Source organism: Blennius ocellaris (assembly GCF_963422515.1).
Source record: "Blennius ocellaris genome assembly, chromosome: 4".
NCBI classification, from domain to species: domain Eukaryota; kingdom Metazoa; phylum Chordata; class Actinopteri; order Blenniiformes; family Blenniidae; genus Blennius; species Blennius ocellaris.
Window position 1 is genome coordinate 7,945,032 of NC_137653.1, and position 26,180 is coordinate 7,971,211.

Here is a 26,180-nt window from a genome sequence, read left to right on the forward strand (position 1 = left end):
GTGGTACTTAGAGATGATTTTTAGATTCTCTGCATATTGTTTATTTCCTTATTTCCTCATAAGCTTCTTGCTTCAGCCCACTCCTTTTAAACAGACTGTGTACTGCTCAAATAAAAAAAATATATAAAAAAATATATGCGATGATTTTAACAGTATGTATATATTAAATAGAATAAATACTGTCATACTCTTTTTTCTTTTTTTTAATACGGGTCCAATATTGCAGTGCCACAAACTACCCGGAAATAAACCATAAACCAAGCACAAAAAGTGAGTAAAAGTGTTTAGTGGAACATTTTTCTGTTGTTACAATGTTTCTGGTTAATAGATCTTATACCTCTGGAAAGCTTGTTTATTTCCAAGGTGCAATATTTATATTAAACATGCATTTGTATGATGAGCAGCAGAGGTAGGAATGTAGTTGGCAATCATAAACAATTTGCCAAATCTCCTCTGCCAATGCCAAACACAACAGACACAAAATAATAGGCAACACCTCTAAAAGCACTTACAAAACTACAGTATATTCTCTGGTGATGGATGCTTTAAATTTTCTTATTGGCATTCATCTGTGTTCCCAAGGCTTCTTGGTTCACATGCCTACTGTAACTGTGTCCTATAGTCATAACTTGCAACTGAGAAAAAAATAAAACTTTGATTGAATTGTCATCTTGATGGAATATAGTAGCTTGCCGTGAGCATTCTGTCTCCATCTATCTATCTATCTATCTATCTATCTATCTATCTATCTATCTATCTATCTATCTATCTATCTATCTATCTATCTATCTATCTATCTATCTATCTATCTATCTATCTATCTATCTATCTATCTACAGTTTACACTCCGGGCCAGAGAGGGCGCAAAGAGAGTCTTAAACACTTAGTGTCACCATAGAAAGTAGTCCTGCTCACGCTACAGTTCTAACTGCAACCAGCAGATGGCACGAATGCGCTAATGAGCCAACTGTTCAATGAATGAATCTGAGTGTACGAAGAAGATTGCAGTATATTTTCTCATTCGAAAGCGAGGGCCAGTCCGCGAGCATCTGGCGGCTGAATACGGTGAAACATTTACATTGAAGGTAAAGGCGTCGCCCTGTCATCTTAAAATACCGATACTTACCGTCCCTGGTGGTCTTAAGCAATGCATTGTGTGTGATGCTGCAGCGAAGCCAGTTGGTAGATTATTAGCGGCTCTTCCGGCTAAGCTAACGGGTAGCGCAAACGTCGCGACGCTGGAACGTCGACAAAATGAAAAATCGTGTCGTGTAAAGTGTAAATATTGTCCAGCTTAAATGGTTGGATTTCATATTTTAAAGGGGAATAATAGTGCCAGTCCCTGCTGTGTAGATATTGGAATGGATTTGCAACGCGATAAAACAACCTTGTTAGCTTTCCTGCGTGCTACTCGGCTCCGCTGCTGCCAGTCAAACATCGATACAAATCCACAGGAAATCTTTACTTTTTATTACTTTAAACTGCGTCTATTTATCCACATCGCTAAAGAATGTATAATATTGACCGACTACCGCCAAAGTGCATTGTTTGGAGTCATTGGGACTGATAAAGTTGTTGTATGAGTATTGGTCGATATTATATTTGACCGATTAATATCAGGTGTAAGAACATTTGTTGTCTTGGTCAGATTTTGTTTGCTTTGTCAATAGTAGCAATACATGTCTTTCTGATTGATCCTACATTAAAGGTTTTGTGATCAAGGGTGTCAAATGTTTTATGGCTACACTCTGTAAATTAAACACGTAATGTGCAATAAGGAGTTATGATGTACATGTGCATTGCTCATGTTGATCGTGGAAATGATGAATCTGCAAAATCCTCTATTTGTTTTGTCCTCATAATGTGATCGTTTCATGTAAACATAGTTGGAGAACAGTATTGTCTTAAAACACCCAAGAGTAATCATGTGACATGTTATCCAAGTCTCTCTAATATACTAAACGTGGAACAGTTGCATATGTGAAGTGAGGCTTTTCATCATATTTTAATTAGGAGTGTATAAGGGAACTGTTCTGTGGCTTGCACCATGAAAAGAGAAGCTCACAGAAGTTTGAGTACTAGAAACTCTTTGCAAGTTTTAGAACTATTGCGAAAAAGTCGAATTAGAAAATACTTTAAAGTATTTGAGAACCATAACTCTTCATGTATACAACTTGGCTCATCTCGGAGTGCTATCTCAGCCATTTAGAGTTAGTTATTTGCTCAAGTTAATAATTGTGTCCTCTGCTTCCCAGGCAGCTGCACCAGCGTGTCCACAGCCTCTGGTTCTGGGTTCAACTCCAGGTAAGCAAAGGGCTGCTCTCTGAAGCCTTTTAAATAACTGGTTAACACGGTGGTTTCTCTGTGTTTTCTTCAATTCTTTTTCTCTCTAAACTGAAAGTCTGGAGAGGGTTTCTCTGCTCAATATCTCCAGAGGACTTTCTTAAGTGTTGCCTCGTATTGAGCCAACGGACCAATTTTCCTCAACGCCTGTGATCCGTTTCGATTTTATTTTGCGATTTCTATCACGTCGGCACTACCATTTCAAGAGAAGAGGACCGCACACACCCGCAAGGCTATTTTTCCGAGAGCGTTGTCTGAAATTTGCGTCGTCGAATTTTTGACTCCGCGATTGCACCATTTTATTGCCGTGAGCTCATTTTCTGATGGTCAGTGGATCGTGTCTCACTGGATCCTGGGCCGTCTGCTCCATTTTCTCTCATTGACAAAGGACTTCAAGACTTTGTTGTATTTGATCGCCGTTCCTCAGAAGATTGAAGCAAAAGTCCACTGACCTGCATCACGGTGGGATTACTTTCATCCATCTGCTCTACTTTGATAGAATCAACTATTTCTCAAACGTTTCTTCGTGAGTTTTCAACAAAATCAACTAAAATGTGCTAAACGAGCATGGCAGAAGTCACGGCTCATTCATAAAACTCCACCTTTGAATCTATTTTCAACTTAAACAAACAGTTCATTAGTGGCCTGATTGTTCTCTTTGGTTTTTCCGTGTGTTGAAACTACTGGAGCCGGTGAAAACACATTTCAACCTGAAAATCACATGCAATTGAAATAAGATCTGCCATTTTTAGTCGGGCCTGACTGATGTGGATGTTTTGGGGCTGATTTCAAAATTAGTCGATGTAAATGCACCAATTACAAATGACTTGCGTCAGTGCATCTCATCAAACGAAACGACCACCGGTCAATGTGGCGGCACGGTTAAATTGCGGACGGAGAACAAGCGAACGTTTTATTCGTCAAAAATAAGTGTGAGCATCAACGTCAATTTTGGCTGATTACCGATTATTCTCTTAATTTTAATTTGGTCAGGCCCTAGTTCTTAGCCAGTCCACATGAGATGGCGTCCGTGTTTCTGATTCACCTCCACTGCATCGGAGTCCAGATTTCTATTTGTTTATCGGCTTCACCAGGGATCGGATTGCTCTCAAAGGTGAAAAGCTGCAGTGTGCTTGAATTGTGCGAAGGACACGAGGACGCAAGGAGACCCCATGGAGACGCCGCTCGTCACGTCGTCGGCTGAATCTTCTGATTTAAGCAGTTTAACTTAGAGGATTTGCATTTCAAACATGAATTTTCCGCAGCGCTTCAGTTGATCCGAAATTTGCTGTGATTTTTTTTTTTTTTTATCTGCAACTCAAGATCCTCCTGAAAGTTTTTTTTTTTTTTTTCTTTTTAATCCCTTCAAGGAATTTAACCTCTTCTTTTGCTCCACTGGCATGTTTCAGGATCGTGGCGAATTTAAAGAAGCTTAATAGCAAACAAAACCAAACTCGGTTCGAGCGTTTGAGACGAGCGAAGAAAGAAAAGGGAAAACCATGTCTCGCAGAAGAAGCCGCAGCTCGTCGCCGGGCCGTTTTTCCCGCACCTGCAGCAGTAATGACCCCCGAGATTTGGAGCGAAGGATTTTCGTTGGGAATTTGCCAACGTCCGACATGCAAAGCAAGGATTTGGAAGACATGTTCAACCCGCACGGGAAGGTTCTCGGTCAGTAAACACAACATATCAGCTCTTAAGTTTGCCTTCATGACAATTTGAATGAGGCAGATTGTACCCAGCATTCTCTTTGAACTAGTCCTACGTCTGTGCCACTTAAATATTCCTTTTCCAGGAGTGTCCCTGTTTCGCGGGTTCGGATTTGTACAATTTGAACGTGTTGAGGAAGCCGAAGCAGCAAAGGCGGCCCAAAAGGGTCGGGTTTATAAAGGTTATAAAATAGGTAAGCGTTATCTGCACAGGGTGTGGCTGTATGGCTATAATGTATGCATGATGTTGAGTGAGGAAGAAAATCAAAGTGTTGAAAGGTTAAATTTGTGATTACGTGATTGTTTTTACTTTTCCTGAGCGATTTGGTGAGTAAAAGTTAAGAAAATGTAGAAATATAAGCAACACTTTACCATTAGTGCTGGGCGATACGGCAAAAATAGTCTGTATAGCTAGTTTAGCTCTTATGTTGAAAAGTTAAAATGTCTCTTTAGTATTGCGAACAAATGATGCTCCAGGCAGGACTTATTGTGAATCTATAAAGCCACATTACCAAGTTATTTTAAACTCCCCGACGTATTTTTTAGCGACTTTGTATCAGATTATTGTTTTTAACGTAATGTGACTTGCCATTTCTGGGCTTGTTTTCTTCAAGTACACCTTAAAGGGATCATATGATGCATAATTCACTTTCTAAAGGTTTTCCAACAATATGATGGGAATGATGCCCCACAAGTAAAGAAAGTTTGTCACCTCTCGTCCTGCATTGTTTACATTTTTAAAAAGTGTGTTGCTCCAACAAACAAGTCAGAAATGAAACCCTTTATAGTGTCATCGCCATCGCCGGTATAGCCAATCCCGATCGAGGTAGGCCCTCCCTTTGACCCTCCCACAATTAGGCACATGGCACCACGAAAGCGAGCACTTCCTCCTCTTCCCAAGGTGGCCATGTGTGGGCGGAGCCAGTCCAGCTCACACAGACGCAGCAGATTGTGAATGCAGCTCCTATGATCCAATATTCAAATGGAGGAAAAGGTGGAATTTGGGGCAATAAACATTTGAATACAACATTTTTGGACCAATGAGACCATGTGAATGTTTTAAAGCTGAATAATTTGACTCCTTTTAAGTGATTTACGGAAAAGTCAAGTAATTCATTTCAGTCATGAGACATTATGTCATCGACTCAAAAGTATTGGAATAGCGACCAAAACGCAGTCGACATCTTCTCTGCTGCGTCTGGCAGCCCCAGGTTTACATTCCAGACCCGACTTGTATCGTCCCTATCAGAACAAGTTCAGTCACTATCCTGTAATTGTTTTATCGCCCGGCCCTAATGCCACCTGTTAATGCTAAGCACAGTCATTTCTGCTTTGAAGTACCATTTTAACAATGAGTCGCTGCTTCTCGCCCTTGTAATGCTTTTTTAACTGTCTGAGCCTCGTCGCACCAGAAGTTTGTTTGATTTGAAGCGGCGACACAAACAAAGTGCAAATAAAGAAGTTTGACTAAATTGTGGAAAACTCTCGAGTCCTGAAATTTATTGCAGCGTGAGGAATTCTCTTAAACGTGGGCAAAGGTGTCATTTCAAGCTGTTGCGCTTGTTGCTTGGGAGTGTCTACGATTTGGATTTTGAATTTGACCAATTTTTGTCACTCAATTTGCCGCTTTTCTTTTTTCTTTATTTATTTTTTTCTTCGTCCAACTTTTGACTTTGAAAATTTGGATCCGGGCGTTTGCTTTCAGTTGGACCATGAGTGTCGGTGCGATCACTCCGTTTTTTTTTTTTTTAGGGGGTTATTTTTTTGCGTCAAGAACATTGCCTGAGCTACATGTTGCTGTTATGTTCAACATTTGGATTGATTTACTTTCAGATGTAAATATGGCAGTGGAGCGACGGCAACCTAAACCTCAATCCCAGCAGAGCCCTCCACGAAGGTAAAGTAACGCCAAGTGGGTGTGAAGAGCGTCCATCATCTCGGCTGTGTCGGTAAAACAAAAAAAAATCGACCCAGCGTGTTTTAACAATTTGTACCACCAGTGTCGATGTTGGTTTGATGGAAGCTGCCGCACCGTTAGATGCTTTGTGACTGTTCACAAAGTCTTTTAACTTTAAAAAGTTTCTGATCTGTTGAAATAAAGAAAAGGGACACGGGTGTAGTTCAAGTGTCTTTGTCTCAAACATTCTTGACCTTCTGGCTTCTCGGTTCTTGTTGCCGTACAATGCTTGTGTTTTTTATTTTTTTTAATTTTCTGTCCCACGTTCATTGTTCTGTTACCGTCCCACGGACGTAAACTCAATTTAATATGTCCACACTACACTCAAAGTCAAACATGCTGTTTGCAATCAAACCAGATTTGGATGTTTGGCAGAGAAACAGAGAAAATGCACATAAAGGTACCCTGTGGAGGTTTTCAGTACAGAATGATAGTCTCAAGCACAAGCTTCCAATCGTAACATTAATACTGTTTATGTGCCGTTGTGCACACGTCGCTCGCTCTGTTGAGCCCCGTTAAAGTCGTGTAATCCAGCCTATTGTCATGCACAATGAATACAAAATAATCCAGCTGCATGTTTCAGGAGATTCCGTTAATACACTGAACTGGTTGGGGAAAAAATAGTGGTTGGACCTTGATGTGATGGGTGTTTGTTTTTTTTTTGTTTTTTAGCAGCTGTATTAAGACAAATAATCCAGTTGGGGAAGGAAATGTATCAAACATTAGCCACTGAGTTGATGTGACGGTTTTAAAAACTCCACAGGGTTCCTTCTCTTTGCTCTGCCGGTGTTCACAGAAGGTGGTGAGGCTGCAGGTTACGCTGAGCGGCTCACACTGTTCAATCAATAAATGCTCCAGAACAACCAAATAAAAGAGGGTGAAGAGATTTACCGTTCAAATGTTTATTAAATGACTGAATTGTGTAGCATTCTTTGAAACCGTTGCAGAAGGCAGCGACCAAAAGCAAGAACGGCGCTTTTAAAAGAAAAAGTCAATATGTTCACAAAGTACAACCTCGAATCCAATGTAGCCTCTTCGTGGAACAAACGTGCGAGGACCATTCATTTTCTGGTGCTTGTGGTCAATTAGCTTACTGGTTTCTGCTTTTCTTCAACCACCTTCCTCACTTTGTGCTAGTTGTCTGGAATTCTGGGTTCACTAAACTCACTGTGCCAAATGAACACCTTCCGCGGGACAAGCAGGTTGTGGTACTCGTCGTGCGCGGAATCTCAAATGGTCGCTTGAGCAAAGGCACGGCGGGATCGATCACTGGACGTTGCGTAAAGATCGTCGCGGCGACGTTTTTCCGGAGTCACTTCCTGGTTCGAATTTCTTAGCTCGACTTGGAGGGAGAACCGCGCCTGATTTTCTTCACTCTGGTTCTACGAGCACCTCTTCCTCACCTTGAGTTAAAAACAATATTTCCAAATTTCTCTCACCAACTGTAGGTCCAGCAGCCGAGGACGGGAGATTCTGTCGCCTCCTGTAAATCTTTCTTAGCCTGAAGCCCTCGATGTTCTTCTGCTGATGGCCTGTGTTTCTCTCAGGGCCCCGTACGGCAGCTATGGGGATAAAGACCCTCAGCCGCGCTCCCGGTCCCCCATTTACGGACGTGAAGGTCGTGAAGGTCGGGACAGTCGAGACGGTCGAGAATCTCGTGAAGGACGTGACTCTCGTGACAGCCGCGACGGGAGGGACTTGCTCAGAGAGCCACGGCCCGGAGGCCACGCTCGCGATCACGACTACCGGTACCGCGGCTCCGAGGGCAGAGATAAAGACCCCCGGGACACGGCGCTCAGGTGGGGAGTCGCCCAGACCGTCCTGTTTAGGAGAGGATTGCACTTATGTTGTCTGACTGAGCCTACCTGTGTCCGTACAGCCGAGGGGAATACGACCGGTACTACCGCGGCGGCAGCAGTGCAGACGATCATTACCGCCGGAAGGACGAGCCCTTCAGAGAACCGTACGGAGATCCTTGGAATGGTCGGCGGGAGCCAGACGGTAGGTAATCCTGATGGAGGCCATGTTGCTCTTCAGTCACTACGAAACAACCGCCAGTAAACAAACACAAGAACCAAAACTGCGGAACAAGTTTTTTAGGGGTTTGGATGTTGAGCAGTGACTCTTCAACGCCAACTCGGCACCATTTCAAATCGTCTCCTTCCTCCACCGCAGCAGATCGCGCTCGCCCAGATGAACGTCGTCGCAATGAACTCTACCGCCAGTACTACGAAGAGCTCCAGCGGCGCCATGACACCGACCGTCCCGTCGACTGTTCCGTGATCGTCGTCAACAAGGCGCAGAAGTAAGTCCGCTCTGAAATGCTTCTGTAAACACCCGCCCAAGCAGGATGACGTCATTTCATATGGCTTGTTTGTGTGTTTGTGCGTGCACTCTTTCAAAAACTACTGTAGGGAGTATGCCGAGACGGTCGGGCGGAAGGTCCGCGACCTGGGAATGGTGGTGGATCTGATCTTCCTCAACACAGAAGTCTCTCTGACTCAGGCGCTGGAGGACGTCGGCCGAGCTCGCACTCCCTTCGCCATCATCATCACACAGCAGCACCAGATGCACCGATCCTGCACCGTCAACATCCTGTTTGGCACGCCTCAAGGTAAAGAAGCGGCGGAAGCACTCGCGCCGCGCCGCTTCCCTCCGCTAACGCTTATCGGTCGTCTGCAGAACATCGAAACATGCCGATGCAGGACGCCATGATGCTGGTGGCGCACAACTACGACACGTACAAAGTGGAAAACCGCGAGAAAGAGCGTGAGGAGATCGCCAGAAAAGCAGCCAAGATGGCCGACGACGTGTTGCTGAGGGAACCTGACAGAGAGAGCCACCCGGTCTCAGTGCTCACCGCCATCACACTGCTGTCTGAGAGCAGGTGCATCTTGGGGAAATGAAACACTTTTTCTGGATGCTTTGTTTTTCATATTTTTCTAAACTATCTTTTTCTTCTTCTGTGGTTCAATTTGCAGATTTATAACTCCAGAGGAGCTCGACGGTCTCATTGCGTACCTGAAGGACAAAAGGGCTCGACTGACTCGAAGCACGGGCGATTCTCTCGCAGGTAAATTAGTCAAATCCGCTTTTAAGGAGGACTTAGAAGTTGTAGTTTGATGCGGGATGATAGAAATGTTCTTTCTGCTGCTGGTGGACATTTGATGAATGGAATGTTAAAGAACCTAAACCAAACCCGTCATTGAATGTCCTGGTCTCCGTACAGCTACACACGTCGGAGCGTCTGCCGCCGTGCATCACGACGCGGCGCCCTCGGCCGCGGGTCTGCCCGTGTCCTCGCAGCCCAGTCACCTCGGCCTGACAGCTGGCGCGAGCGCCTCGGTGAACCCCAACCACCAGCAGGAGCTGCAGGCTAAAATCCTCAGTCTGTTCAACAGCGGCACCGGCGCGCTCGTGGGCGCCGGAGGACCCTCGTCCGCCGCCGCCGCCGCCCCGCCTCTGTCCTACAGCTCCCTGGGCGTGGCTGCCGCCCCGAACCCCGCCCGCTCGGCGATGACCGCCCCCGCCGCAGCCGCGGCTCAAGGTTACGGCGCCGCGCCGGGCCGCCTGCCGGCCCAGCCGGCCATCCAGAGGCCCGGACCCTCCAGCTCGGGCATCAACTTCGACAACCCCAGCGTGCAGAAAGCTCTGGACACACTCATCCAGAGCGGGCCGTCCTTCAACCACCTGGTGAACGCTGGAGCGCTGCCGCAGCAGCAACAACAACCACAACAGCAGCAACAGCAGCAGCAGCAGCAGCAGCAGCCGCCCCCGAGACCAGCAGCCAGCATGAACCAGGTCCCACCCATGTCCATGTACCCCCGACACTACTGACCCGCCGCCCCTCTGCAGGATCCACCAGCGTCGTATCGATTAGACTGTAGAGACGTTTTGTAAAACCTTTTATCCTCTTCATGTTTTAAAAAATGTGTTTTCAGTTGACATGCTGATGTTTCTGATTTCTATTCCAACCATGAACCGTTGTGTTTTTATGGTTTTAACTTGTGTTGAAATTTGTAAAATAGTTTCCGTTTTGAGAATGAGACATAATTAAAAACTCCAGACACGGTTGCTGTAATAAAATGGTATTGGTTTATTGCATTTTGTGCTGACAAATCTATAAAATGGAACGGGTATCGCCAGAAGCCATAGAGATAAGCATTTGAAATGTAAGATAAAACTACTTTTTTCCTCTTTTTTTAATGTACCATGAATCACAATAGATAATAATACAAGTCTTTTTTTTTTTTTTTTTATTTTGTAATATTTAACTTACACTGACACAAAAAATAAACACCTCCACACTAACTGTTATTTGATTTATTTACACGTAGCCCCCTCCCACCCTCGCCCATAACCACCCCCGAGCCCCCAGCAGTTACAAGTGCACATGTACACACAGGCACACACACTCCCACGGAACTGAAAGGAACACTACGGCTTTACCATAAGACTTAGGTACAGTATCAAGGAAAAGTCATGAACGGTTCAGAATGAAAGAATGCTTCCATATCGGGTGTGTCTTTGTGTGTATGCTGTATTTTATCATCTACATCCAGTCAGGTTTCCAATCATCCATACAAAATATCTCCCACAAGTCCAGTGAATTAAAAACAAGCCTGCAGAGTCACGTACGTACCGAATTCTTTTTTTCTTTTTTTTTTCCTAATATGAAAAGAAAACACATTTTGGGAAATATGTGTCAAATATTCGTCGGAGTCCAATGAGAAGAATACTGTTAATGCTCGTCAGGTAAATGTGAAGCTGCCTGCAACACATTCGATTAACACAGAGGCTCGAAACATTACGAAATATTTAACTTCGAAATCAAAATCTGAACACAAATTTAGATAATGCCACTTTTACACCCTGGGTGGCAGTAGTGAGTCAATCCTGCATAATTTATATTCACTTTATATCTTTTGAATTCTCTTATCAGTTTTTTTATTTTTCCAAATCCAGTTTCTAAACATTATAAATAACGCTATTATAAAGTCCTAGATAGCTGTATCGAAAAGCATCAATCACTAAACTTTTTAACTTCAGGTTTTCAATTTCAAAAGGGTGATTCACTCTTTCTTTCATGGGTAATTGACAAATTAGCAGTCCATTAAAATAGCCCTTTTACATTTGAACCCAAATTAGACAAACTACATAAAAAGTAAAGCGTGCCTGTTCCTGCAGGTTTCCAGTCTGTGTGCTAATTCTCAACACATTTTCCCCAAAGTGAGCCACTTGCCCTGTTGGAGGAGGTTTAAATGTCACATAAAATGCCAAGATCTGCTGATTGGGAATAAAGAAAACACAAAATAGAGTCACAGTTTGTTTTTGCCTCAAGAAGAAACTTAAATGAAACTTGCAGACATCTCTTTGGCACATCCAATAGTGAACTGTCATTTCATTTAACGCGTCTTGACTTACTGTGAAATCTGAGTAAGGAGGTCTTGAAATAATTCACTGGAGCACACACGTTCACACTCATTTCACACTAACTGAAAGATACTTTGGTAATCATTTCATCTGCAGATCATTTTCCGACACAATGAGAAGACCTTGTTGACAGATCTACCATAAAAAATAGATTCTGGTACTGTAACGTTAATATCTCAGATACATTGATTGGCCAGTCCTAAGGAAAGAGGAAAATAAAAATAGATCATACTACTTAAAAAGAAAAAGAAAAGTGTCTAACAAAATACTTTTATACCACAAACACCCAATATATTGTCAATACACCTTGTTCAGGGTAATTGCATGCATGCACTGAGTTACACAACATCACTGGGATGCGGCTCTGCTTGGACTGTAAGGACAGAAACTTTGATTTCTTTCTTCTTCTTTTTTCTTTTTTTTTCCCCCTTATCTGATTCCCAGAGAGATCGACTGCGAAACGAGAGCGACTCCAGAACACGGGGCGCCTCTGTGAGGATGACAGTGATGCTGAGGGGTGAGATTTCACTCCTCTCTGCTGTCATCTGGGATTGGATTTCTCTGCTGGGTGTTTCTAACAGGACAGCCTCCTCAACCCGGTTACAGATGTGTTTTCAGAGCCCTTAGTATCCCTTGAAGGATGGAGACTGAGTGATGATCACCGGCAGGGTTTGTCTCATGCTACAGTTGTGCAGGCGAAGAGGACCTGATCCCAATCGTGGATCAGCTCGAGGGGAGGAGGAGGAGGAAGAGGAGGGACGGGGGAGTAACAAGGGGCATGCTGGTTTTCTAAAGTCCTCCGTCCTGTGTGGTCCAAGCAGAGCCGGCACCAGAATTGGAAGCGCGAGTTTTATATTCTTTGATCATTTTTCAGAATTATACTGCAATCACATTTAAAATACAGAGCTGGGGTGGATTTTGTGGCTGGGATAGAGGGAGGCTGGGGGGAGGAGGGGGGGTTGTTGGGGGGGTTTAGGAGGGGGTCTGGGAAGGCTCACTTCACAGATTGAGTGAAAAGCACTAAAAATTGAACAGTTAACTATTATTTCTTTTAAAGAAGTTTGGCAAAGAGAAAGGAGGGGGAAGGAAAGAAACGGAGTGTGATGCATGCGAAAAGTGTCCAAACCATGTAAACAGAGTCAGCAGGTCGGGTTTTGAGATAACGCAGTTCACAACTGCAGCAGAGATGAGGATGATGATGTGACTTCATCATGTTTTTTTCAGTTTTCTTTATTATTATTATTATTTTTTTTATACATATAGCTGTCAGACTGCTGGCTGTAATACACTCTGGCGCCACCAGAGGTCACTATAGGATTGTCTGTGCAGAGCAGGCGGGCTTCAGAGGACCCCCGGCCCCACCCCCGAACACAGAACAATCCAGTGCTGAAAGCCTCCACAGACTCTGCAAGAACAGAGAAAGTCTCTGAAAGCTGCGAGGAGAGACTGGTGTCATTCCTCTCCTGCAGCTATGGACAACTACCGTGTGGGAAATTTGAAGGAAGGCAAACATGCCACTTAAGTTCACTTTTTTGTTTCCTGATGAAGTAAGAATTGGTCACATCTCACTGGGCTCTTGCAGAGTTTGTGTCCACCTTTCGGCACGAAGTGTTCCTCGGAGAAACACTTTCTTTACGGTCCAGAAGACCTGACGACAAACATTATGGGGTTTTAAAGTGTGCGACGGACTGCTGACACCTCAGGAGTGTTAAATCAATATGAAACGAAACCAAAAACTGTGAGCAAATTAAAAGTATCCATGTGAGAACAATATTGCACATAATCCTACAAAAACTCTAAGACTTTGTCCACAGTGATAGAACAGTGTACAACAAAAGACAACACTAGTAGGTTACAGTGTCTCTGACTTAAGTGATAAATATATTTACAACGGTGAAATGACCATTCCTAAGGCCCATCTACCCGCAAACTCAAAAATCTCCTATTACGTTACGCAAAAACTACTTGAGCAAGATTGAAATATAACAAGTAACAATATAGTGAACTCATACGTTTGCAAAAAGACTCGGTCTTCGAGGTGGAACCCTGTCCCGAGTTCTCACAGTCTTCCTCCTCCTGCACTCCTGCGCCTTGAACATGAAAACCATCACTAGAGAAACCACTAAAACAAATATTGCACACAGAGTACCATGCAAACAGCAATTATAAAACACTTAGAATTCAATAAATAAATTCATTTCCGTTAAATGTCTCCAATAAACATTATGTATCTTTTCTCTCTCTTCTTCTTCTTTTTTTTTTTTTTTTCTTCTCGAATGAATTCAAAAGGCTCAGTTGATGCAGGCAATGTTGTAGAGACAATCTGAAAATAACCGCGTTCTTTCAAAAAACTGACATTGAGCGTTGAGACGACCTCTCTTTGTCCGAGTGTGACCGGCGCGGGAAAGAAAATCCTCATGACTTGGCACCCAGAAATCTTTGAAAAGTAGTTAGTGGCTGCTTGTATCACAGGAGTTAAAGGTAGTTTTAAAAGTTTGTATTTTTTAAATAAATTTTTTTTTAAACTCCTAACATTTATCAAATAAATCAGAAAGATTGAAACATTTTGGCAATTTCTGTTAGTTTTGTTTTTTTTAAGTATAACGTGAAAATTAAATCTGTTACGTTAAAATCAATTCAGTCTACGCATAGATATAATCAAGAGTGTTTTTTTTTTGTGTGTGTTTTTTTTTAAAGGGTGGAGGGTCAGCCCTCAGGTGGAATATTGCATCACGGTATTTAGTCCTCTGAAAAAAACAGAAAGCTAACCCTGTCCAGAGATCACAGGCCAGATGTTTACAGATGCAGCCTCGTCTTGTTAGATAGCCACCACCGCCACCACTGATATGTATGTCTATACCCTTTTTCACTTCTTCTTTAATGTTGCTTTAGTCATCTCTATGTACAGTACAAATAAATCTATAGATACTAGCAGCATTCACAACATATGGTCCGACATTCAAGCAACACTAAAAACATTTAAATACGGTTTTTAAATAGTTCTAGAAACTAGTTTGTTTTGATTCCCTATATTGTATATACTGTATATATATATATATATTTATATTTATATATACGTGTTTATTTATATTTATAGTTCTACTACAAGTGCAAATGACCAAAAAACAGTTTCCTTGAGGAAAAGAAACAGGAATAATTTAAAGTAAAGTGACATCTGTCCTTGGTCAGAGTGAGATGATTCTGGATTTTATAAGACTTACGAAATCTACATATACAAAATATATGTGTAAAAAAATAAATAACATGATCACATGAGTCCGGATTTCCACTATTGCACAATTCCTTCCAAGATGCACTTAATCTTTTTGATTCCTTAACCTAAACATGATTTACTCTCGAGCCATTCAGTCGGGTCGCGCGCAGCTCCAATCTCAAACCGACCTAAAGGATAGAAAATCTCACCGGAGAGTCTACTGCATAGAGTTCATTCTCGTGGACAAAGTGAGTTTCGTAGCTACAGAAGCCGATGTACCCTCTGCTTGTTTTAGACCGAACCCTGTAAACTAACAAACACGTCGACGCTCACGGGCGGAACATTCACGTGTCCGTCGTCCGCAGGGCCACTCTCTCCAAACTACGTTCACGTAGAAAGTAGTTAGAAATACTCCTTTAAACCTATTTTTGTTCACTCTGATTTAAATCAATAGAATTTAGTTCACTATTTCTCTTTGAAAAATACTTTGATATGGCACATTTAAATGTAAGTAGATTTGGCAAAAAAAAACAAAAAAAAAACATAGACAACATAGCTTTGAGTGACAGTCAACATGGCAACTATTTCATCAATATGTGTAACTTTGATCTATAAACATAAATACATATTTGTTCTCTAGATGAAAAAATAACATTTAGTTGTTTTCTTTTTCTTTTCTTTTTTCAAACTATTCGATGAACTCGATGAAATCGTCAGAATTTCACTTGTTGCACAGTGGCGGACAGTGCAGGTGCAGTGCTTTGTTACAATGACGGTTAGTGACAGGAGCCTATGCCATCAAATAAATAAATCCAATAAATAAATAAATAAATACTTTTTTGTTGTTGTTGTTGTTGTTAAAAACAGCATATTCGAGCTGTTCCCTCTGAGCGAAGGAGCCATTTTCTCTCCACTAGAAGCTTTTTAGTATGTCACAAAAATACTACACTCATACTGAACAACGCGTCAGAGCTTGTACATTATTTACAGTGATCCACACGAGGGTCGAGGGGTGCTGGCGATGATAATCTCCTCGGGTGGCAGTGGGGAGGAGGGGAGGGGGGGGGCGGGCGGGGGGGTGGTGACGCCTTGTACCGTCTCCCCAACTCCTCTGCTGTCACACCAGCCTTTTGCTTAGGAATCGCACTATTCACAGTTTAGATACGTGTCAATCTCTACAAACTAAGCTAGCCTTGTATTTTTTGGCACTAACAGTGGCCAGAGGGATGGACAGCCACTAAGAGAATGAGTTTTTTGAAGGTTGGGGGAGGGTTGGGGGGTTGGGGGGTTGGAGGGGGGATGAAGGAACACAACAGATGAGTTCATGCTTAAAGAGTGATCAGGTTAAAGAAGAACACTCCAGGTTTCAGTCTTCTCCTCCGTAAAACCAGTGTGAGTTTCACAGTTCATACTTGACAGCCTCTTGATCCTCCTGCGTCACACTGGTGGTCCTGACTGTGGGGAATCAGTGTCTTTTGCCTGGAGCGAATATTCACACCAGCGACGGCGGGAGCGCTGTGGGAGGAGTCCGATCACCACCAAGGGGGGAGGGGAGGGGGGGAATGAACAAGACAAGATTCCTGGGATTGCGCTCATTTCAGCTGGCTCTCGTTCTTTCTGAGCAGAAGCCGCGTCATTGCCACACTTTGTGTTTGGATTTAAAAAAAAAAAAAAAAAAAAAAAGGAAAAGTCTGCAGAGATTAAAAACAAAGACAGACACATACATGGATGTGTGCTCACACTTCAGCTAACAACCCCGCGGCCAACACCACCACCTCATCCTGACCGAGAAACTACAGGAGATCACAGAGTTGCAGGGGAGAACAAACCGGGGGGGGGGGGGGGGGTTAGGAGCTGAGTGGGGGGGGTCAGGGGTTAGGGAGAGGTGCTGAAGCTGAGTGGGGGGGGTTGTTGGTTGAGCGCGAGAGGACTTATCTCACAGAAAGAAACGACATACTAAGATGAAGCAGCGAGGATGAGGGGGCAGGGGAACAGGGCTGGGGGAGGTGATGGAGGGGGAAGGGGGGGGGGCTGTTCTTTCAGGAGTAGATGGTGATGACCTCGCGGCCGCCTCCGCGGACCAGGAGGACCCGGTTGAGGCCCTCGGTGAGAACCTCGAGGAACTCCATGTCTGAGAGTGAAAGGTTAAGGAGAGCAGAGGAAATCCAGAGCGCGCAGCCTTCTTCAGATCACACTTTCAAAAAAAACTTCCTGATGAAACAGACGGAGAGAGTTATCACATCCGTTGATCAGTTCACGTTTGGTTCTGACAGGCAGTGCAAATTAAGGGATCAGATGTTTAAAGCAGGGTAACTTTGTCAGCTCTGGTGATCTGAAGTGACACGCATTGACTCAACAGCAGGAAATGGATGACCTGGACCGGTCGCCAAGTCCATCAAACAGAAACGCACAAACTGCAGCCACAGATTCACCTCAAATGCACGTTTTTAGTTCTAACAGTACCCAAGTGACTCTTCCTCCCCCCCTCTGGTTCGGTGACAAACTGCAGCCTGCTCCGTCAAGCTCAGGACAAAAACTAAAGTTTGGTCTGCATCACCCCAAAGAGTTTGTATCCTTGTTTTATGTGAACATAAACCTGGAGATAGTTTAGATATTGTAAGATATTGAGTAAGTAAGTAAATTAGATTTACGTATACTGCACTATTCACTGATAAATATCACAAAATGCTTCACAACAAGACCGTAGATAAATAAAATAATATCAAAAGAGCTGAAATAAACTACACTTTTTAGAGTTATTCTCTTGACCTTCATCACCAAAAGAATCTTTCATGTTACTCAAAAATCTTTAATCAGAAACTTTAAAACCCAATAAAATTCGATTGAGTCGGAAATGATGTTGCATGATAACATAAAGAAGCGAAACACCTTTCATGATTTGTTTCATTCACACTTACTGACAAAAACCTGAACTGCGACAGAATACAAAAAGAAGGAATAAAACCACCAAATTACTTGGAAACATGACTTAAAAGGTTTTCTTCTCACTCTGCACAATCACTGCGTTCCTCAGTGCTAATTAGTTCCTTGCCTCTGTGGCCATTACACCCAAATTCTCTGACAATGAATCACAGAGCTGCTCCTGAAACCAAGTCCATTAACTTAACGTTTGTTGTCTAAACACATAAAATCCAGGTTTTAGTTTGAAGGAGCCTCGAGACCTAAGCAGTATTTGATAGTATTTGTGAAGCTACATTAAACCTGTGTCCATAAATGACGCGCATAAAGCACATATTTAATATATATATATATATTAATGTAACCAGATTTTTTTGACAAGAGATCCTGTTCTGTTGGGGTTAGTAAGGAACATGCATTTGAGGGATGAGCGCCAGTGTTGAGCATGTGGGAATTTGCCAAATCTTCTTTTAAAAAAAGGCAACAGCAAATAAAAGCTGTTTGGCAACCCTCTCAAGCATAATTTAACAAAAAAAACAAAAAAAGGTTTTCATTCATAAATCTCTACTGAGAAACACGCCACCGCCAGACACTCAATCCATAGTTTTATACGATTTGTTATAATCAAAAACTTGTCTGTGTAAATTAAACCCTCATTTAATTTGAAGAGTAGAATTTGCATGATCTCCAGGTGAGTTTACTCTCATTTTCTCCTACAGTTCAAAAAATGGTTCAGCGAATACCTGTCTTTCCAGGAAAGTGTGGCTAAGTGGTCCTCTCGTTCTTGTGACTCCCACCTATGGAAATAATAACTTTCCAAACTGCTGCTGTTGTGTGACAAGACTTTACAGTTAATCCCGGACACACAATCAGCCGTCAGGATCTGAGTGAGTGAGTCTGCCGTGTCATAGCTGATTACTGCTGAAGCCTGAGCTGCCACTCACGTATTAGACTCAGCAAACCTACTTCTGTCCTGATGAAGGATACAGTGCTCGTCACTTGTCCGGTTCTTCGGCGGCCCCGGCATGTTGAGGAGCACGAGCTTGGCCTCCGAGGACTTTTTGACAATGACTTCATTCAGCCGGAGCGCCGTGTGCATGCGTCGCACGTTGGACTGATTCCTGAGTGCAGAAACAACCAGAGAGGAGGAGACTGACTGATGCGCAGTGATCAGAGAATATGTGGGTTATTTCACGGCATGGCACGAAGCTGGTAGAAGTGACAGATGCTCATTCACACAGTTTTAATGATCCTCATCTGCTCATGAGGCTAACGCATCAGTGCTGGATGTAGATGGACTGAATGGTGTTCATCAGAGCTTCAGTACTTACAGGTTCTCCCACTCACTGCAGCATGACAAGAAGAGAAACATATCATCAGTACTAAGCTGTCAATGTTTCTAGAAAGTTGCGTATTTCTGCTACTGTCTTTGCAGATATAAACAATTAAAGAGCAACTCAGGCTTTTCATCCCCCCCCACCCACATTCCTTACAGTTACAAGTTCAGTCGACATCACAAAGCACTCACGGCTTCATGTTGAAGATGTCTTTGATGCCCTCTGGTGTGGCCGCTCCCGGCGGTTTGGCCGGCTCGCCGTCGCACTTGTCGGTCCAGGTCATCTGGACCTGCTCGCCGGGACTCTGGGCCGTCTCCGAGGGGGTCAGCGGGGTGGCCGGAGTGGCGGGGCTGGCCGGGGTGGTGTTGTCATGGATGAGCTGGACCTGAGCAGGGGAGGATACAGGGGGAGAGGCCGACTTTGACTATGAGACGAGAGGAGAAGGAGACGGATGTGGATTCACATGTACATTACATGGGAGGTTGAAAGAGTCACGGTTGAGGTGGAAATGTAGGAATGCAGGCAAAGTCACAACGAACCAGAGTGTTTGAGAGGGAGAAAGGAAGGAAAGGGTGATTAACCAGCCTCATCTTATTTACACCACATTACCTGCTAACTGTATATTATTACTTTAAAATGTAAATGATAAAATCCTTTCTACAGATAATATAAAATGCCATAAAAGCCTCCATTTAGTCTTCACTGAATTTAATCATTGTGAGCTGACAGTTTAGGAAAATAAAAGTAAAAACATTAGCATGAAACCTGCTTAATCTATGTTTTGCATGGTTTAACTAACATCGCCCTATCGAACACACTTGTTTAAATATCCGAGCAGTAACTGAGTCTGAAAATATCTGTGATCAACTCAACACAAACCACAACACATCACTTCTAGTCACTGCTTTTTGCATCGAAAAATGAAGAAACAATATAAAAACAGAAACATATATATTTTTTTTAAATGTTTGTAGGTTGTGAATCAACACTGGTTCACCAAGGCTACTACTGTTCAAACAAATATATAAAACATGTATATTTTATTGCACCTAGTAAGTCATTAAGAACAAAGTCCTATTTATGGTATTTATAATGAAATCCTGACAATGTATGTTATTACATTGTTACACAAAATATGTTATTAATAGATGCTATTCTGTATTTGTAGCACATATTACTTTCAATTATTTCTTACACAGGTATTTACTGTGAGATCTTTTCACAGTTTCATCAGACCTGTTTTTATTCAGTTTTATTGGCTCATGGGAACTTTTCTTGAAAAAGGGGAATAACAACACATCCTGGCTGCTTGGTTTGCGCAGGTTTCTTCTTCTTGCTCTGACCAAACTACTACAGTGTACACTCCATCCTGGTCCCACCTCCTCTTCAGGTTTCTCCTCCTTGCTGGCTGCTGGGGGCTCCTCGGTCACACTCAGCTGGGTGGTCACAGCAGCCGGGTTCTTACGGCGAATCGACCCACGAGATGAGTCGGTGATGCTCTGAATCTGTGGCGACACACAAGAGTGAGAAGAAGAGAAAAAGGTGAGGCTTGAGCAGGGATTTCCTTACAGGCAGGGGATCAAATTACATGAGTTGATTGAGCGGCCCGCAATTCACGGTTTATGACTTCACAAACATAAACGCTGATTTGATCAAATAAATTGAATTATAGAATCTGTCTCGACGCAAGTCCAACAAAGACTCTCGAGGAGGAAATAACAGTAAACAACTCTGTGTTTTTTATTGTCATGAAAACACAGAGATCAATATCTTTTATTTCCTCAATCTGTCAAAACATCATCATGCTGTCATACACAAAAGCAAAACAGCAGCTATTGTGGCTGCAGTCAGCGCTGATCGAGAGGAGAAATATGGTGTCCTACTGCTCCAATTTAACCGCGGATATGCTTTTGTCCGGAGGGCCTTCTGTGTCATGTTAAGTCAGATCAAGTCGAGCCACGCCAAGCCGGCCTGTCAAGTCCTGTCACGTTTATGAGCCCGTCTGTGGGTGGTTTACAAAACAAGAAGTTGGACACAAACAAAGTTCCCTACCTCTCTCTCACGCTCATTCTTGGTCAGATTGATCTGTTTGAGCATCTGCGACCGTTGTTCCATCACCAGGGTCTTCTCGTAAGTGTAGGCCGAGATGTCGCTGTCGTGCTGAGAAGGAAGAAACAGTCGATGGTTTGAATTTCTCAGTAAGTCAGTTTGTGACTTGTGAAAATCATTCTTGTGTCACTTTTAACCGTCCCCCTTAGCCGGGCCTGTTCTAATGATGTGCACAGAGCTGTGTTACTGTTTCGCTGCAGTGACGCATTAGACATCCAGGTCAATCTAATGACTGACTCACTCATTAAGCTTAACTAAAGTTACATCAGTAGGTTTTATAATCTCAAAATAAAAAATACACGACGAGAAGAGGCACCAAAAAGAGGCAACAAAAAACTACAAACATAGAGCCATCATGTGTGATAAAGGATTGGCTGATGTTCAATCATTGCTTCATGCTTCAATTCAGTTCTTGATTAGAGGTAGTGAGGATTAAAAAGGCTCTTGGACAATAAGACACAGTAACACTGCAGCTCTCAAACATATTTCATGTAAGACAAAAGTAACAGGGCCACCAAAGCTTCACTAACCATAACAGTGCTACTAATTTTGTAGTGAACAGTTACTAGCATGCAGCTCACAAGGTGAGGATGTACAACATCCCAATTTCAGCCTCTTTTCCAATACGCTAAAGATATACATGAACAGAGAAGAATGAAAATGAAATTGCACTCGGAGCTCTTGCTTAAAGCCTACACAGTTACCAATTTAATCAAGATGGCACAAACATTTTGGGAAGTTACCAAAAAAAAACCAAAAAACAGGCTGCAACCTCGTTTTCGGAGTTTCTCAGTGTCGGAGGAACGTTTGAAAGTTTAACCTTTCAGCCGGCACTTTGCATGACACCTGAACACTCTGTAGTTCACGCAGTCCTTTGCATCATTTAGTAAGCTTCAGCAGTGAGAAGATGGCAGCAGTAATGCATCTTCCCTGCTTCCCTGCGTGTAAACAATGCTGGTCGCGTTCACCAGAGCGAGGAATCTGAGGAGCTGCCGGGTTTTTCTAATTACGCAGTCAGCTGAGTGGTGCAGAGATTAAAAGTGCCTTTGAATATATGCATGTAGGTGTAAGTTTGAGCCGCTCTATGCCTGGCTACAGCATGTTTAAACATAAAGCTCACCATTTCCACAACTTCCACCATGGCGTCGATGCGGAGGTGATACAGGAATGTGGTCAGGTCTTTCTTCATCTGGATGCTGTTGTCGTCCAACTGGGCCACGGTGAAGATGCGCATCTTGCACTTCCTCCAGACCTGAAGTAAAGCCACAGTATTTCTGATAAGACAGTTTGTTTTCAGTTCACAGTGAGGAAGCATGACATACTGGCTGAAAACCAAAGCTGAGGATCCCTGCTGAGCTTATTTGTGTCACTATTTCATGCAACTTTGCCTAAAAGACACCCAGTATATAGAGATGTATTATTAGTGAGGCTACGAGGTCCACCTGTTTATTACCCTGGAATCTCCTTCAAAGTCTCCCAAAACATTTGCGTTTGCATCTTTAATGTTTAAAACTAAAAAGGGAATTTTCGAAAAACATTTCCATGAACGCTTTTTTAATGATTCACTTAAAATCACCGCAATTCACATTTTGTTGTCTGATGACTTTCACATTTCATAACAAATTCACTTTAAAACCTCTGCAATGGAATCATCATCTGAATCAATTTTAACAATATGATATGAATCACCAAGAGGACCAAAAAAATCAAAAACACTGAATCAAAAAACATCAAGTGCCCCAGCAGAGACCTGCAGAAATCACTTTTTGAGGTCAATTTGAGGTGGAAACCAACTCGTTTTATCAGGGGCTTTGTTCTCTCTGTCATCCAACAATTCATCCCTTTGTGGTAATGTACTGTTTGCACATCATGGTGAACTTGCAGTGATAGGGGTATTGTGTAATTTATGTGGCATGTACTGTGAAAACTGTAAAACTATATTTCCCTATGGCTCAATAAACCCTTTCTATCCATCGTCACTTTTTCCTACGGTCTCCACCAGCCTTTCACAACCTGTGGCTCACGAGTCCAGACTCTCCTCTGTCTGCGTGCTTGTATGTGCCGCCTCACCGTGAACTCTTGTTTGGGCTGTTTTTACCGTGTGAACCTTTGCGCAGTACCTTGTGCTGGCGGAGGAGGAAGGGGAGCAGCATCAGCATGCCTCCATCATGAACTATCCACCACACATCAATGTGGCCCTCGGTGAAGCGCTCGCCATTGGACGGGAAGGCGGAGATGTTTTTGGGGACGAGGAGCGCGAGGCGAGCTGCGGTGGTTTCTCTGACCAACTCTGTACAACAGGAAGGCAGACACACAGAGGAAGAGGCTTGTCACCATCTTTACCTGCTCTGGATTGTGTTTCACATTGTTTTTGTGGAACAAAATGTAACTCCTGTTTTCAGTGGTGACATTTGACACATTTCACATCATATTCTTTTTTAAATGTATTTTACACATTACCTTAAATAGCTACGATACATAATGGCGATTGCATCTCAAACTACCAAAATTAACCACTCAAAAGCAAAACACAAGTTTTTAACTTCCTAAAAAATGTCTCCAAAGAAATAATTTGTACAAAAATGTGACAAGTGTTGAAAACTACAAAAGATTGTTCCAAATAATGAGAGATCAACTGACTTTAACATCGAATAAAACAAATTGGGATCAAGAGAAATGTGATATTGTTATATGTTTAAGCACTGTTTATCTGTGTTTTGAAGTGAATGACTGATCTTATCTGCATGAGGCTTCCCCCCCCCCTATATCAGTAAACTTGTAGGTCTCCTTAAATGATCTCTCAGTTTTAAAATGGTTGATGAACCCATATTGTGTCAATAATCATCCATCCATCCATCTCTGGGTACACAGACCATCAAACACTATCTTAATAGAAGTATGATGGTTAAGTGAAGTGAAGCCTTATTGGAAAAGTGTATTTCTCCTGTTGCTTAATATACATCTATGTGGCTCTATTAATTGTATTTAGAATGGTCTGATTTTAATTAATCCATTCATTCATATTCACTTCGATGCTGCTGAAAATAATATAGTCAAAATGCATTTCTCATCCCTCCTCTCTGAGCCTGCAGGTATTTGCATTTCTATTAGGGTAATTTTTATTTTTTTTCCTCCTTTTTGGCATGGCTGATTTCCTTCTTCTTTGCAAGGGAGTTTTTTCATATGAAGATTTTAACAGTCCCTTCAATAGAGTGGACAAATAGCAGAATGAGTTGCTCAAAATCTGGCACTGGTGTGAATTTTGTCTTGCAGACAGCTGGACATAAAAAAAGTTGGAATCCTGCAGTTTTTGAAAAAAGCAAAGCATGTTTGAACATCAATCCAATGGTCTACCTAGAAAAAAAAACCTGTTTCCTTTTTTTTGCCTTGATGCGAGTACTTTAATTCATTTTACACTCACCAACAAAGTTCCTCCATGTCAGGTGGTCGTCGCCTTGCTTCCAGTTGCGTGGCCAGCTGACCAGCACAGCGTTGTGTTTCAGGCCTCCCAGTCCGCTGGCTTGGAGCAGGTGGGACGTAGCGTCACGCATGTTGGAGGACACGGTCGCCTGACAGAAACCCTTCACCTTCTCAGTCTCCATCAGTTTACGCAGCGCCTGGAGTGATAAGGGAGCAGTAACAGAAGTTAGAGAAGTACAAAGAATAAAAACAAAAACAAAGCAGACTATTTAGATTTGATCCAACTTCATTGAAGGGACTGATATTTTCTCATGGCTGGTTAAAGACAAGTGCTTTTCTATGTGAATTTTGCATGTTCTTGCTTTATTTTTGATTCTTCTACATTACAAACATATTGTTGGGTAATTGTTGAATCTGCTGTGTATGTGACTCTCTCTCTCTGGTTGCCTCATGATTTTGAACTACAACTGAAGTGAACTGACACAGATACACTATTTGACTCTGTTGAATTCAGATCTAACAATGGGATTAGTGGAGTACCTGAACACTATAGTTTTGGTAAAATGACGTGTGACTGCACAGCATTAACACGAGACACCGAGAGAACTCCCACCTGCTCTGCACGCTGAGTTTGGTCATAGTTTTCCAGGTAGGTTCCCTCCAGAGCCGTACCGACAATGGTTAGACCTTTGCCCGCTTTCATCTGGTTGGTGAGAGACAGCAGGCGAGGCTGCTCTACATTTTGCTCGCCATCTGTACTGACCAGCACCAGCAGTTGTGGCCTGAAGAGAGGACAGAGGAATTCAAAAAGAAGGGCGAGGAAGAAAAAGAAAAGGGAGACAAACAAATCAGAAAATGACCAAGGAGAGTAACAAAGTGGCAAAGCCCCGAAGAATGAAACGTTGCCCGAGTGATCGTCCTTGTTGGCATAAAGACAACAACAGATAGCATGAAAGGCTGATGTATTAGGAATTCACTAACGACTCTATCTGGACAGCTGTGATGAGGAGACAGACAAGGACAGTGACTGAACATGCATAAACATGATGTTTCTAATTTCTCAGTTGATGAGGATCACAATAAAACAACAGTCGATGTGTCTCCTACCTCCAGTTCTTGGTGTGTGGTGGACCCTCCTCCAGTCGCATGAGAGCGTAACGAGCGGCACTCAGAGACAGACCCCGGATGCCATCGCCCCACTCCTTCTCCGCACTGAGACACAGACAAGCGTCGGTTGAAACATGAGCAGTTTTTGTTCTAAATTTAAAATATGACAGCAGTACAGTCAGCCCACCGAAACAAATCCTCTGTCAGACGACAGTTTGACACGAGGCGGGGTGATTAAAGATTAGGTAGCACTGGTAGACGTCACTCAGCAATCACAGCATTAAATACTCGGCATGCGTGGCTCTTTGTTCCTTTATTACAAGCATAGATTGATTAATGAACAACCCCGGGGCTGCATTGAGAGAGAATCTGAAAAATTATCTTTTATTCTAGGAAAGTCACCGGGTTCAATTAAAAGCAGGAATCAGCTGATGACATTCTCTGCCATCAGTTCTCATTAGAGTCTGTCTAATGAGAAATTCTATGTAAAAAAAATTTTTTTTTCCCCCTCCTTCGATTTTTCAACTGCACATTCTAAATTAATTGACAGTATCAGCATAAGAACTGATGACAATCTGGTTTTTGAGACTCAGCTGCTGGGTGCTTCATTTGAATGTAAACCTTAACCTTTTGTT

The 26,180-nt window shown here is 42.8% G+C and overlaps 2 protein-coding genes across 6 annotated transcripts in view; one reads left to right on the plus strand and one right to left on the minus strand.

The window, feature by feature from the left end:
• The first annotated feature begins 967 nt into the window (after positions 1 to 967).
• ncoa5 (nuclear receptor coactivator 5) lies at positions 968 to 10,266 on the plus strand. Of its 5 annotated transcripts, none has more exons than XM_080495765.1 (12): positions 994 to 1,085; positions 2,256 to 2,304; positions 3,753 to 4,011; positions 4,136 to 4,243; positions 5,883 to 5,946; positions 7,554 to 7,805; positions 7,886 to 8,007; positions 8,182 to 8,311; positions 8,418 to 8,620; positions 8,689 to 8,893; positions 8,988 to 9,079; positions 9,236 to 10,266. In XM_080495765.1, exons 3-12 carry the CDS (start codon positions 3,843 to 3,845, stop codon positions 9,841 to 9,843), a joined length of 1,953 nt encoding a protein of 650 aa, XP_080351891.1. In that variant the 5' UTR covers positions 994 to 1,085; positions 2,256 to 2,304; positions 3,753 to 3,842; the 3' UTR covers positions 9,844 to 10,266. The 5 variants fall into 5 exon arrangements, with proteins under 5 accessions (XP_080351895.1, XP_080351891.1, XP_080351892.1 ...); XM_080495766.1 differs by having other exon boundaries at positions 8,421 to 8,620; XM_080495767.1 differs by having other exon boundaries at positions 8,185 to 8,311.
• A 6,426-nt stretch (positions 10,267 to 16,692) lies between these two features.
• slc12a5a (solute carrier family 12 member 5a) overlaps positions 16,693 to 26,180 on the minus strand; it is a gene marked incomplete at both ends in the record, with an annotated part of 155,953 nt that continues 146,465 nt past the window's right edge. Inside the window, 11 exons of the mRNA XM_080494677.1 lie at positions 16,693 to 16,784; positions 18,560 to 18,693; positions 18,904 to 18,918; positions 19,101 to 19,333; positions 20,289 to 20,414; positions 20,962 to 21,069; positions 22,139 to 22,270; positions 23,139 to 23,308; positions 24,440 to 24,635; positions 25,052 to 25,220; positions 25,546 to 25,650. Coding sequence (XP_080350803.1) covers positions 16,693 to 16,784; positions 18,560 to 18,693; positions 18,904 to 18,918; positions 19,101 to 19,333; positions 20,289 to 20,414; positions 20,962 to 21,069; positions 22,139 to 22,270; positions 23,139 to 23,308; positions 24,440 to 24,635; positions 25,052 to 25,220; positions 25,546 to 25,650 — 1,480 coding nt within the window. The remainder of the gene's footprint in view (positions 16,785 to 18,559; positions 18,694 to 18,903; positions 18,919 to 19,100; positions 19,334 to 20,288; positions 20,415 to 20,961; positions 21,070 to 22,138; positions 22,271 to 23,138; positions 23,309 to 24,439; positions 24,636 to 25,051; positions 25,221 to 25,545; positions 25,651 to 26,180) is intronic.

Excerpts from the sequence above, each read along its gene's own strand:
- ncoa5 (XM_080495765.1), top strand. The coding sequence starts at position 3,843 with ATGTCTCGCAGAAGAAGCCGCAGCTCGTCGCCGGGCCGTTTTTCCCGC. Across the intron at positions 4,244-5,882 it reads TTATAAAGGTTATAAAATAG|ATGTAAATATGGCAGTGGAG; the intron begins GTAAGCGTTATC and ends ATTTACTTTCAG. Across the intron at positions 9,080-9,235 it reads CACGGGCGATTCTCTCGCAG|CTACACACGTCGGAGCGTCT; the intron begins GTAAATTAGTCA and ends GTCTCCGTACAG.